This window comes from Carlito syrichta, unplaced genomic scaffold (assembly GCF_000164805.1).
Source record: "Carlito syrichta isolate Samal-C Ts95f unplaced genomic scaffold, Tarsius_syrichta-2.0.1 Scaffold125966, whole genome shotgun sequence".
NCBI classification, from domain to species: Eukaryota; Metazoa; Chordata; class Mammalia; order Primates; family Tarsiidae; genus Carlito; species Carlito syrichta.
This window is the reverse complement of record NW_007070062.1, coordinates 153,021-164,801: the sequence shown is the minus strand read 5'-3', so window position 1 is coordinate 164,801 and position 11,781 is coordinate 153,021. Positions and strand designations below refer to the sequence as shown.

At 36.3% G+C, this 11,781-nt stretch overlaps 1 protein-coding gene across 1 annotated transcript in view; it reads left to right on the top strand.

Moving 5' to 3' along the window:
* Positions 1-11,781, top strand: part of MYH15 (myosin heavy chain 15) — a 140,396-nt gene that overhangs the window by 56,220 nt on the left and 72,395 nt on the right. Inside the window, exons 17-21 of the mRNA XM_008048571.2 lie at positions 611-678; positions 1,516-1,603; positions 4,044-4,161; positions 5,806-5,929; positions 7,519-7,655. Coding sequence (XP_008046762.1) covers positions 611-678; positions 1,516-1,603; positions 4,044-4,161; positions 5,806-5,929; positions 7,519-7,655 — 535 coding nt within the window. The remainder of the gene's footprint in view (positions 1-610; positions 679-1,515; positions 1,604-4,043; positions 4,162-5,805; positions 5,930-7,518; positions 7,656-11,781) is intronic.

The window sequence follows — 11,781 nt, the reverse complement described above, 5'->3', positions numbered from 1 at the left end:
AAAAAAAAAAAAGCCAAATCTATTATCCAGAAATACCTAAGTACAAAAAAAAAAAAAAAATTATCAATAATCTTGCATAGAGAGATAACAACAGTTAACATTTTGGTATATATGCCTCCCAACATTTTTCATGTTTGTGGTCACCATAACACCACTGACTTAAGAACATGTATGCACACTCAGGATCATTATATAAAAAATACAGGCTTTGTAACCTACTTTTCCTCTAAAAAATTTCTTGAAATCTTTGCACTTTAGGTATATGGATCCAAGTCATCATTTAAAAAGCTTATGTGGCTTTACTGGAGGCATATTCTTTCATAATTTAATCTCCTATGATGGGCATTTGTTGATTAATTTTATTTTTGCCTAATTTTTTGCAATGACTAAATAATGCTTCAGTGAGTAACTTTACACATTGCCTGATTATATCCTTAAGGAAAAGGACTAAAAATAGACATTTTGTGTTAAAATACATAAATATTTTGAAGCTTTTGGTAGATATTGATATATTTATAGAACTTTGATGAATTTATGCTTTCATCAGCAGGGTATGATAATGTGACAAAAATAGAGATTAAAAAAATTTTTTTTCTTCTTTTTTTGTTAGCTGTACCATTTCGGGAGAAGAAACGCAAGAATGGAGCTTCATTCCAAATGGTTGCATCTCTGCATAAAGTAATTTTTAATCGTATCTATTCATATATTAACTGCCTCCCAATCTGAATATGTTATTACTTATTTGACATTTCACATTTGCAAATGAGAATAAAGTATCTGAAGTTAGCCTAGTTGGAAAAGTTGAATTTATGATGACATTATGAAGGGCTGTAGGGGACACCAATGGTGTCCACCTCTACCCCCTTTATCATCCCTTCACCCATCTTCCAGCTGATGTGAACACTGTCTCATAACAAATAGTGGCCAAAGTTCCCACGGCCAAATGGGAAGCTAAGCTGCCTCCTCTCCAGATGTCAGCCTCTCTCTTGCCTAAAGCGGGGACCAACATGGTGCAATTGGTGCATTTATGCTCACAGCTCCTGCAAGGATCAGACTCAAGCTGTGTCTGCACCATTGCTTTGTTCTCTCGCCTGCTCATTCCTTCTTCCTTCACTCTCTAAATAAATCTCTCAAACCAGAATTCCATTCCAATCTCAGTTTCTGCTTCTAGAGAATCTGAACTAAGATAAAGGTTTTCCACAGAGAGAAAACTTCAGAAACAATTTCTTTTTCCAAGCCATTTTATTGCTCAGTCATACATTATTGCTATCAAATTCAAAGCAGGTAGAGATGATTCACAATGGAACTATGTCTGTCAGATAAATATTGACTTGCCATAGGAGAGAAATAATGTATGACTGGTAGGTAGCAAAGAATGTTGAATTCATTATTTCGCTGTTGGTATGCATCTTGGCTGTACGATTAAGTTGATAGATTTGGAGACATTTGTGAGGTGGATTGGTGTTTTTAGTGATTTGCAAAGTAATTTTGTGTTTATTATGGTCTCCATTTTAGGAAAACCTAAATAAATTGATGACTAATCTGAAATCAACCGCAGCTCATTTTGTGAGATGCATAAATCCAAATGTGAACAAAATGCCAGGTAAGAATTAGATTTCTTTGTAATCCATACTAGGAAATATATTTGATTTCAGCTATATTGAAAATCTTTTTAGGAAATATTTACTGGTCCCTTTTATATAAGGATAGACTTTCTTTTTTGTTGTTGTTGTTTTTTGGAGTTGGAGTCTCACTCTGTCACCCAGACTGGAGTGCAGTGGCCGCTCCCGGCCGCTGCAACCTCGACCTGCTGGGCTCCAGCGATCCTTCCACCTCAGCCTTCCAAGTAGCCGGAATTACAGGCATGCGCTACCATGGCTGGCTGATTTTTTGATTTATTGTAGAGATGAGGAATCGATGCCCAGGCAGGTCTCAAACCCACGGGCTCAGGCAATCACTCACCTCAGCCTCCCAAAGGCATGGGATTACAGGCTGAGCCACCGAGCCCGGCTAGGGATAGACTTTCATATAGAAAAACTAGTGTAAGTTAAGAACAAGGTCTTTGGAACCTCCTCAAGATTGCTTTTGAATTTAGATTCAAGTGGACATATGGAAGAATTGAACAATGTAGGCTGAATTGGACAACATTAGAAGGCTTGATACTACATTTAAATTTCTCCTTTTATGCGAAGCATGGATGAGCTCCCCTGCCATTGTCTACAGGTGCAAAGTATGACAAAAAGGGATTGACTAACCAATCAAGGGATTGAGGTAGATATTTCAGCATAAAGGAAGTTATTTGATTTGAGTTATTTAAATTGACCACAGAGACAATTTCTAAATCTACTTCTAATTGTTGAGAACTTCTTCTAGTCTTCCTTCCCAATACCAACGTTTTCTTGCCTCTTCCTAACAACTATTATTTATTATTATTTCTATTAACTATTCTGGGCAGTGGCTACTTTTTGATGAGTCAACAGTGGTAGCAGGATAATGGGATAGGTGGATGGTAGTGAATGTTTTAAATTCCCCAAACAAAAGTGTTTACCAAAATTAACCATATGGATTGCTTTCCTTACATCAAGAGTTTGACAATTGTCAATTGCCAGCCACTTCTTTCTAATTAAAAGGCCTCTCTGGAGCTCTGGTTGGAGGCTGTCAGTCTCAAAGGAGTGTATATGACAAGGCTTTATGTCTTCAGAGCACTAACCACCCTTGTAATAGCCAGATGTTGCTGGTTCTGATTTCTGAGGTTCTTTAGTTTCTTGAATTTTTATTAACCTCCTGTAATTAAGACCCCAATCTTGACAGTCTGTGGCCTATTTTGGGAAAGCATGATGCTAAACAATGATGCTGTAGTTTGAGTTTTTGCAGTGCAGACATTTCATGTTCATTCACGGCTGTGTGTTTTTGCCTCATTGTTTCTTATCAGCTGGGTTTCTGAATGTATCTAGGGACACTGCTTCCATCTAGCAAGGAATCTAATTAGTTGCCTCTATTTTGGAGCAATTCTGTTACCTATTAGAGTTACCTCCCATTGAGTCAGTTCAAGTTTCAGCAGGTTTTATTTTTTTCTTAAAGTTATAAGACAAAATCATAAGAAAAGCCTCATGATCTAATCAAAACAGTTCTTCGTATGTACTTAAAGGAAATGAGTGTGCTTGATCTTAAGGTATTGTAAGACTCTACTTTTTATTTCTTCTTACAGAGCCCACATTTTTGTCTATGAAAGGGATGGAGTATAGAAATATGGGTAGATGGCTTAAGTTTATTTCTGTGACCTTAGGCATAGACAGAATCATCTTTTTTTTTTCCTGTGATACCATGGCCTTTGCGTTAGGAGGCATGCTTCTTGACTTCTTCCAGAAGATTTGTTGAGGGCCAGATACTATGGCTTCTTAGATGGTTTTTCAAAGGCCTTTATTGGCTGTTGCAGCTGACAGCTGCAGTAGAGCTTCTTTTGATGAATGGGGAAGCAATAGAAAGATGCTTATACTATAGAATAAAACGTAGGCACTGTTAAGATAACAAGGGGAGAATAAAGGCTGGGATGTGGACAAGTCCTTCCTACACAAAATTGTAAACAGAATGTTGTTGTTGTGTCCCTCTTCTTTTTTCTTTGTATTCTCCCTTCTTGTTATCATTTCTCCCTCCTATTTGGAGATAGAAGCTCCCTTCTGTGTTCTTATCATCCTCTTCAGCTGGTTTTTGGTTGGCAAATGAATTTGATGCCCGCCATTTACATTCTAGCAAAAAATGTAACGATTTTTCCCTCCCAGTAGGTAAAACGATTTGCTTATAAAATTGTATCTCACTGTGAATTAAAGGGCTTATTTTATATTAATTGAATTTCAGGTGAATCGTATATGGAGACTCCTATATAGTAGGATGGGTACTTTGAGTACCAATAGGATGGGAGTGAGTAAACTCGTGTGACCTTTTGTGTAGAGAACACCCATTTCAAACTCTTCTTTTTTAACTTGGTACAAAATCTGGGATAATAATATTTTTAGGCACAGATCCAATGTGACCCTTTTTTTCAGGTGTAATGGACTCTCACTTGGTTCTACAGCAGTTGCGCTGTAATGGTGTCTTGGAAGGGATCAGGATATACTGCGAAGGTTTTCCAAACCGGCTGCTATATGCTGATTTTAAACAAAGGTAAACATATATTCCAGGATCCAAGAATCCTGAGGCAGTTCATTCTGTTTTCCTCCGTTTCTGAGTGTTTAGGCATGCATTGTTTGTTTGGTTGATGCCCTCCAGACTACAAATCAATGTGTTTTGGTGGTGGTGAGATATATGATGACAGAGTTCCATTATTATTTTCCCTTAAATCCAACATCCATGTAACTGTAATATCCTTAAATCTTTATTAACAGATAATAGACCTACATATAGAAGAAATATATACAGAAGAAACATATGGAGGCTGAATTGAATCTCTGAAATGTTGTATATACTTAATCGTAGCTGCCATCCAAGCAGACTGTTGCTTTACTAGCAATCCTGTGAAAAGAAAGACGCCAGTAGAATGTGTAGTAGGAGACAGGAAAGCATCTTTGTTTTCTCTTTCTTGAATTCTAGCAGTGTAAATTATAGGTCATCAAGCCAATATGAGCAAAGTATGATAAAGTATTAAGAGGTATATTTCTTGTTTTAGAATTTAGAAGCGTATTTCTTTCTTTCCACCAATTCACCAATAAGGTGAAGGAATCTTGGAAAAGGCATTTAATGTCTCTGCCTTTCAGCTTCCATATCCACACAGTAGAGATACTTACACCTACTTTCCTCCCTCTTTCTCCCTTTTTGATCTCCCCCTGTCTAATTGAGCAGACAATTGAATGAGGGTATCTCTAAGGTACTAGAAAAAGTACAAACTATTTTACCAGTGCAAGAAATTATTGCTTGTATATTCACTGCTGTTACTGCAAGTGTTGTGAAAATTGAACATATTGGTAGGGGAGTTAGAGGCCATTGTCTCCTTTCACTTCAATTGTCCAGATTAGTCTTGATTTGGACCATATGATCCCCACCCCCGCATTTATTCTGTTAGGTTGCACTCCCAACAGTAGTCTCCAGAATGTTAAGTCAGGCCCGCTGTGGGTATGGGTGTCTGGTTTGTGATCCAGTTCTGTGAGAAAGATGCAAAGAAGCAAAGAACTGCACAGAAGTCAGATTGGAAAATATATTTTATTTAAAAAATAAGTTAGAGAAAGAAAGAGGAGATTCACCTCCCCAAGTAAGAAAGGGGACCAAAGTCAGGAAACATGGTGACAGCCATAACTCAAAGAGCACATGGCCACACCAGAGTCTAGTAAGGCAATGCTGACTGGCTGCTTGTGATTGAATCCTTTTAATCCTTCCCTTTGATGGAGGAAGGTCATTAAGGTGATTGTTGGTGGCCTGCTCCACATTATCATGATGGGGCAGGTAAGCGTAGGTATTGATGTCAGGTGATGGACAGCAGGCAGATGGGTGGGTTAGTCACATGATTGTTGCCATGGTGGTGGGGCCTGTCTTGTAGGTCAAGAAGGACTGATTAGGTTAACTTAGATCTTATAGGTGGAAACAAATACTTGAAATAGAAAAGCTAATTAGTACAAAACAAGCTGGGGAGGGGGACTGTAAAACAATTATCAATAGCTGTCTCTGACAAACTAGTTCTGTCCTTGGCTAGTGATTAGACGATAAGTTAAATGAACTGCCAGAAAAAACATGAGATTTAGGTAATGTTAAAATGGCTGCTCATTGGGTATATTAAATGCATGTTATGTCTTTTCATTCTTTATTATTTTAAATTAGGTACTGCATTCTGAATCCAAGGATCTCTCCAAAGAGCAAGTTTGTGAGCAATAGAAAAGCAACTGAAGAACTACTTGGCTTCTTGGACATAGACCATACCCAGTACCAATTTGGAATCACTAAGGTAACCAGAAAACTGCAAAGAATGCATTTAGAGAAGAGTGGGAGTACAGACTGCTGAATGTCTTAAAATACCTGTGAAAGCTCAGTTATAAGGCATTCTTCAGCTCTCGTGACCACAAATACCACAAATAGTTCTCAGCTGAAGGTGAAAACTTCAGTGTTTGAGAAAAAATTCCAATGCTTTTTAAATCCCGGTCTTGACTATATTTACATTTTTATAATTAGTCATCTAAACAAATTTATGCCACAATACAAAATACTGAATCAACTGATGGTGCTAGAAAACTTGTATACATCAGAACTGGAAAAAGGTGAATCGTCTTCCTGGAGTTAATGGCTTGACTATGTGAACTGATTCATCCACAGTACTCTTTTAGGGAATAATTTCTAGAAGACTATCTGAATAATTTATTAACTTTAAAGTCAATCCCACTCTCCAAAAAATTAATCCAAAACCAACTTCCTTAAACATGGTCCTCTGAATTTGATTTCACCTTAGATGACTTTGGTATGACCCACATATTTTGGGAAACTTTTAACTAACAACAGATTTGGTTTTATCTGGCAGTCAACATCAGGTTGTTCCTAACGACATCTGTATAAGAATGAAATTATTTGACGGAGAGTTGAAAGATCCAGGGTGAAGAATTCACAGAAATAGAACTCTGTAGGACAAGATTATAAAAAAAGTTACTTGACTCCTGCATTTTGAGTACTTGAGAGTCAGTTTCTGCTGTTTCCTATTTCTGCTGATTCTCACCAACAATGCCTTCCTTCCATATGTGTCTAGTTATTTTTGCTGTATGTTATTCATTTGGACCAGGACTGACATGAGGCAACTGAGGCTCCTGAACCACAAACTTTAAGGAGGCACTAATTTGTATAGTTGGGTAGGTGAGGTTGAGAGGCATGTACTCTCAGGTAAAGTGCTTTTAAGGAAGCTCTCTGAGTACCTCCATAAAATTTGTGCCTTAGATACCTTACTCATTTCACCTTTGTTGTTACTGATTATTCCTGAAAAAATACTTATGCCTTATGCAAATTACTTTATTCCCAAAATAAAAGTAACTTCCTTCAACAAACTAAAGCCCAAGAGCCATATTCATGGCCTATTTTTTAAATGGGGTCAACATGCTAAAAAAATAATTTTACATGTTTAGAGAGTTGTTTAAAAACCAAAAATATCCTACAGAGGTTATATGTGGACAAATATGTGCTATCTGGCCCTTTTCAGAAAAAGTTTGTAGTCCCCCTACCTGACACTTTGGAGCACTGCAGGCCTGGGGTCCATCTTAAAACTTAAACCAGGTTCCCTGAACAATCTAGACTTCATTAATAGATAAGGGAAGAATAGTTTAAGTTCTTAAGCAACCAATATAACCACAGAATTAAATAAACTGTTTTTTTTTAAATTTTAGATTTATATACTCCAACTTTCCAAAAGGCAGATTTTGTACATTAAATAAAACTTAAGAAATAGAATTGATACAGTTGTCCCTATGAACACATCAGCTGCTCACATGATCATTCAACAGACATTTGCTGAATACCCATTATGAGTGGAACTAACGTCTGACATATTTCTTGTAGGTGTTTTTTAAAGCTGGGTTTCTGGGCCAACTGGAAGCAATGAGAGATGACCGACTATCTAAAATCTTCACATTATTCCAAGCCAGAGCACAAGGCAAACTGATGCGAATCAAATTTCAGAAAATTCTGGAAGAAAGGTATTATGTGCCCACACTGCACTCTCACTGCTCTAGTAGTAGTGTACCTCAACCAGTGTGATCTGATCTGTTTGCCTTTATAGTAGACTGAGGTAAAGATCTACTTAGCTCTTCTGCTTAGACTAAGTCTTAATTTTTAAATCATGCTACATTTTTAAAAAAAAGGGTACAAAGGGCTTTTACTGTCCTTTCCAACTAAGTGTAAGCATAATTCAGATATTTCTTGCAGTGCTTCTGGGCTTCTCTTATGGAGGGATTTTTATACTCAGAAAAGTTTAGATTGCTGAAGGTGATGAGACTCACAATTTATAACAGAAGCAGACCTGGAAAGGTTTGTCTGTACCCCACAGCCAACTCTGTGGCAAAATTTGCTTCAAAGAAAGAGGTGTTGTGACCACTTTATTACTTCCTCTGGGTCAGAAACTGTGGTTCTTGGTGACATGTAATCATAACTTTCTTACTTTATTTTAGGAATGTTCACTAGGGACATTTATCACCACTTTGGGACCCTCGGGTGTAGGTTTTATCTTTTCTTTCACAGAATCATGAAAAGCACCTGGCAAAATCTCCAAGCAAAGGAACTGTGAGCAAGGGAGCTCATTGTTGTTATGTTTACTTTTTCCTTAGCATAGTTTATATCCTAGAGAAAGGTTCACAGATCTTGATGTAATTTGCTTAATTGATAATTGGTCAATTCTGTTTCCCCAAAGAAGAAAAAGATCATTACATGGTAATGTCAAAGATATTAGAAAGACAACTCCTAAGGGTCCTCTGTGACCCTCATGTAGCAGTCAATTTGGCATGAGAGTTTGAGCATTAGGGAACATAACTTCTAGAACCAGTTGCATAAACTTGGGTAACACTCTAATTTCTCCATGGTTCATTCCTTTATCTCTAAAATTAGACCTTTATGATTCATTCTTCCTAAATTCACTTTTAAAATTATTGTGAAAAATTTCAAACACATAGAAAAATACAGAAAACATTATAATGCACCATGGAGCCATCATCAAGGTATATCATCAGTTCTTAACATTTTTTTCTGTAATAGCTGACAACTTTTTTAAAAAAAATTAACATACATTGTAGAAGCTCCTATGTATTTCTCCCTTGATCCAAGTTCTATCTCCCCCTCCCAAGATCCTGAATTTGCGTTTATCATTTATGTTTTATATAAAATCTTATGTTTTTATACCTTTACTCGATATGCAGATATCCCTAAAATATGACATGATTTTGCATGTTTTTAGTCCTCGTGGAAATAATATTCTGTATATATTTTCCTAAAGTGTTTTTTTTTTTTTTCTTTGAGTTAGGGTCTTTGTCACCCAGGTTGGAGTGCAGTGCCAAGATCATGGCTCACCACAGGCTCAGGTGATCCTTTCGCCTTAGCCTTCCAAGTAGATGGGACCACAGACACATGTCACTATGTCAAGCTAACTTTTTGATTTTCTATAGAGCTGAGGTCTCACTCTGTTGCCTAGACTGGTCTCGATCTTCTGGGCTCAAGCAATCCTTCTGCCTCAGACTCCTGAAGTGCTGGGATTATAGGCATGCGCTATTGCACCTGGCCAAGTTTGTCTTTTATGTTCAGTCTTATTCTTTGAAATATACCAATGTTGATCAATCTAGGGCTAGATTATTGATTTTAACTGCTGTATAATATTCCATTGTATACATACACCACAATTTATAACAATTTATTTATCCATTTTCCATCTCAGAGTAAATGATTTTCAGTTGTTTTGCTATTACAAATAGTTTCGTGAGGACATTTTTATAAATGTCTTACCATGTATATATGCAAGTGTTTCTTGAGGGCAGCATTATTCTAAATGCTTAGTTCTCTGATAACAATTTCTGGATAGCAGCTGGTCTGAGGTATACACTTAGAGTGACACTTCTCTAGGGCATGAATTAATAGATTTTAGGTAATAAACAACTTCAACTTTGAAAATATTGCCAAAATCCTTTTCAATATACTATATTCTCCCATGTTCTCAGCAACTTGTGGTATTTCAGACTTTTAACACTTTTTGCCAAATTTTGTCACAGTTCTGACTTTGAGGAAACTTATCATTTTCCTTTAAAGAATGATGATTTGCCGGGCTCGGTGGCTCAGCTGGTAATCCCGCGCCTTTGGGAGGCTGAGGTGAATGGATTGCCTGAGCCCGCGGGTTCGAGACCCGCCTGGGCAGCGAGACCTCATCTCTACAATAAATCAAAAAATCAGCCGGGCGTGGTAGCGTGCGCCTGTAATTCCAGCTACTCGGAAGGCTGAGGCAGAAGGATTGCCGGAGCCCAGCAGGTCGAGGCTGCAGTGGCCGGGAGTGGCCACTGCACTCCAGTCTGGGCGACAGAGTGAGACTCCAACTCAAAAAAAAAAAAAAAAAAGATGATTTTTGTAGATTTTGGGGGGTAGATATGACTTATTATATGAAGGACATTCCTCCTATTTATTTTTGTAAGCATTTTTTTAAATCAGTAAAATGATTAAATCCTTTATCTGCATCTATTGAAATAATCACATAGTTTTTTAAAAAATTAATTTGTAAATGCATTGAATTATATTAATAGGTTTTTAAAAAATGTTGAACTCACTCTGGTTAAGAAATATTATCTTTTCATACATTGATGGGTTTAGTTGTAATATTATCATGAGATTTTTGCATCAATATTCATGAATAAGATTGGTCTGTAATTTTCTTTTCATCTGCTATGTTATCTGATTTTGAATCAAGGTTATTGTAACCTCATAAAACAGTTGAAGAATGTTTTCTCTTTTCAAAACATGAAGCAATTTATTGCAAGTAACTGATCCTTGAAGCTTTGGTAGAATTTACCTATAAAACCATCTGGATATGTTGCTTCTTTTGTGATAGGTTTTATAATTTTGATTTAATTTATTTATTGGCTATGGGCCTATTGAGATTTTTTTCTTCTTGAATTAGTTTAGGTAAGTTTTCTTTTCTTTTTAAAGGCATTTTACATTTATTTCAAATTTCATAGATTACAATTTTTAAATCTCTACTGTACCTATAATTTTATTTGTAAACCATAATCCAAATTACTATATTCCTAGAGTATTATAATTTCTAATATTGTTTATTTTTGCCTTCTCTCCTTTTTCTTGACCATTCATGCTACATGTTTTTTAAATTTAGTCTATGTAATAAAACACTTTTTTTCATTTACTTTATTGTTTTATTTTCTAGGTCACTAATTTTTTATCTTTACTCTTTCATTGTTTCCACTCACTTTAGGTTTCTTCTTTTTCCAGCTTTATTGAGGTTTAATTGACAAAGATTTGTATATTGACAATATACAATCTGATGTTTTGATATATGTATACATTGTGAAATGATTACCACAACAAGCTAATTAACATAACCATCACCTCACAAAGATATCTTTTGTGTGTGTTGTGTGTGTGTGATGAGAACATTTAAGATCTACTCTCAGTAAATTTCCAGCATACCATACAATGTTAGTAACTATAGGCACCATGCTGTGTATTAGATTTCAGAATTTTTTCATCCTGCCTAACTGTGCCCTTTAAACAACATCTCCCCATTTCCCCCATCCTTGTCTTCTGTCAACCACCATTCTATTCTCTGCTTCTGCAGGTTTGCCTGTTTTATATACCACATATAAGTGAGATCATGCAGTATTTGTCTTTCTGTGCCTGGTTTATTGCACTTAGCCTAATAGCCTCTAGGTTTATCCATGTTGCTGCCAATGACAAGATTTCTTTTTTTTTTTAAAGGTTGAATAACATATCTATGGGTAAATATAATATAGACACTTAGGTTGATGCCATATCTTGGCTACTGTGAATAATATTGTAATGAACATAGTAGTGCAAATAAATCTTTGAGATACTAATTCCATTTCCTTTGTATATATACCCAAAAGTGGGATTGATGGATCATCTGGTGGTTCTATTTTTAATTTTTGGAGGACCCTCAAATTTATTCCATTTACATTTAAAGTAATTATTGATAGGTAAGAACTTACTACTGCTATTTTGTTGATTGTTTTCTTTTCTTTTCTTTTTTTTGAGTTGGAGTCTCACTGTCGCCCAGACTGGAGTGCAGTGGCTGCTCCTGGCCCGCAGCCTCGACCT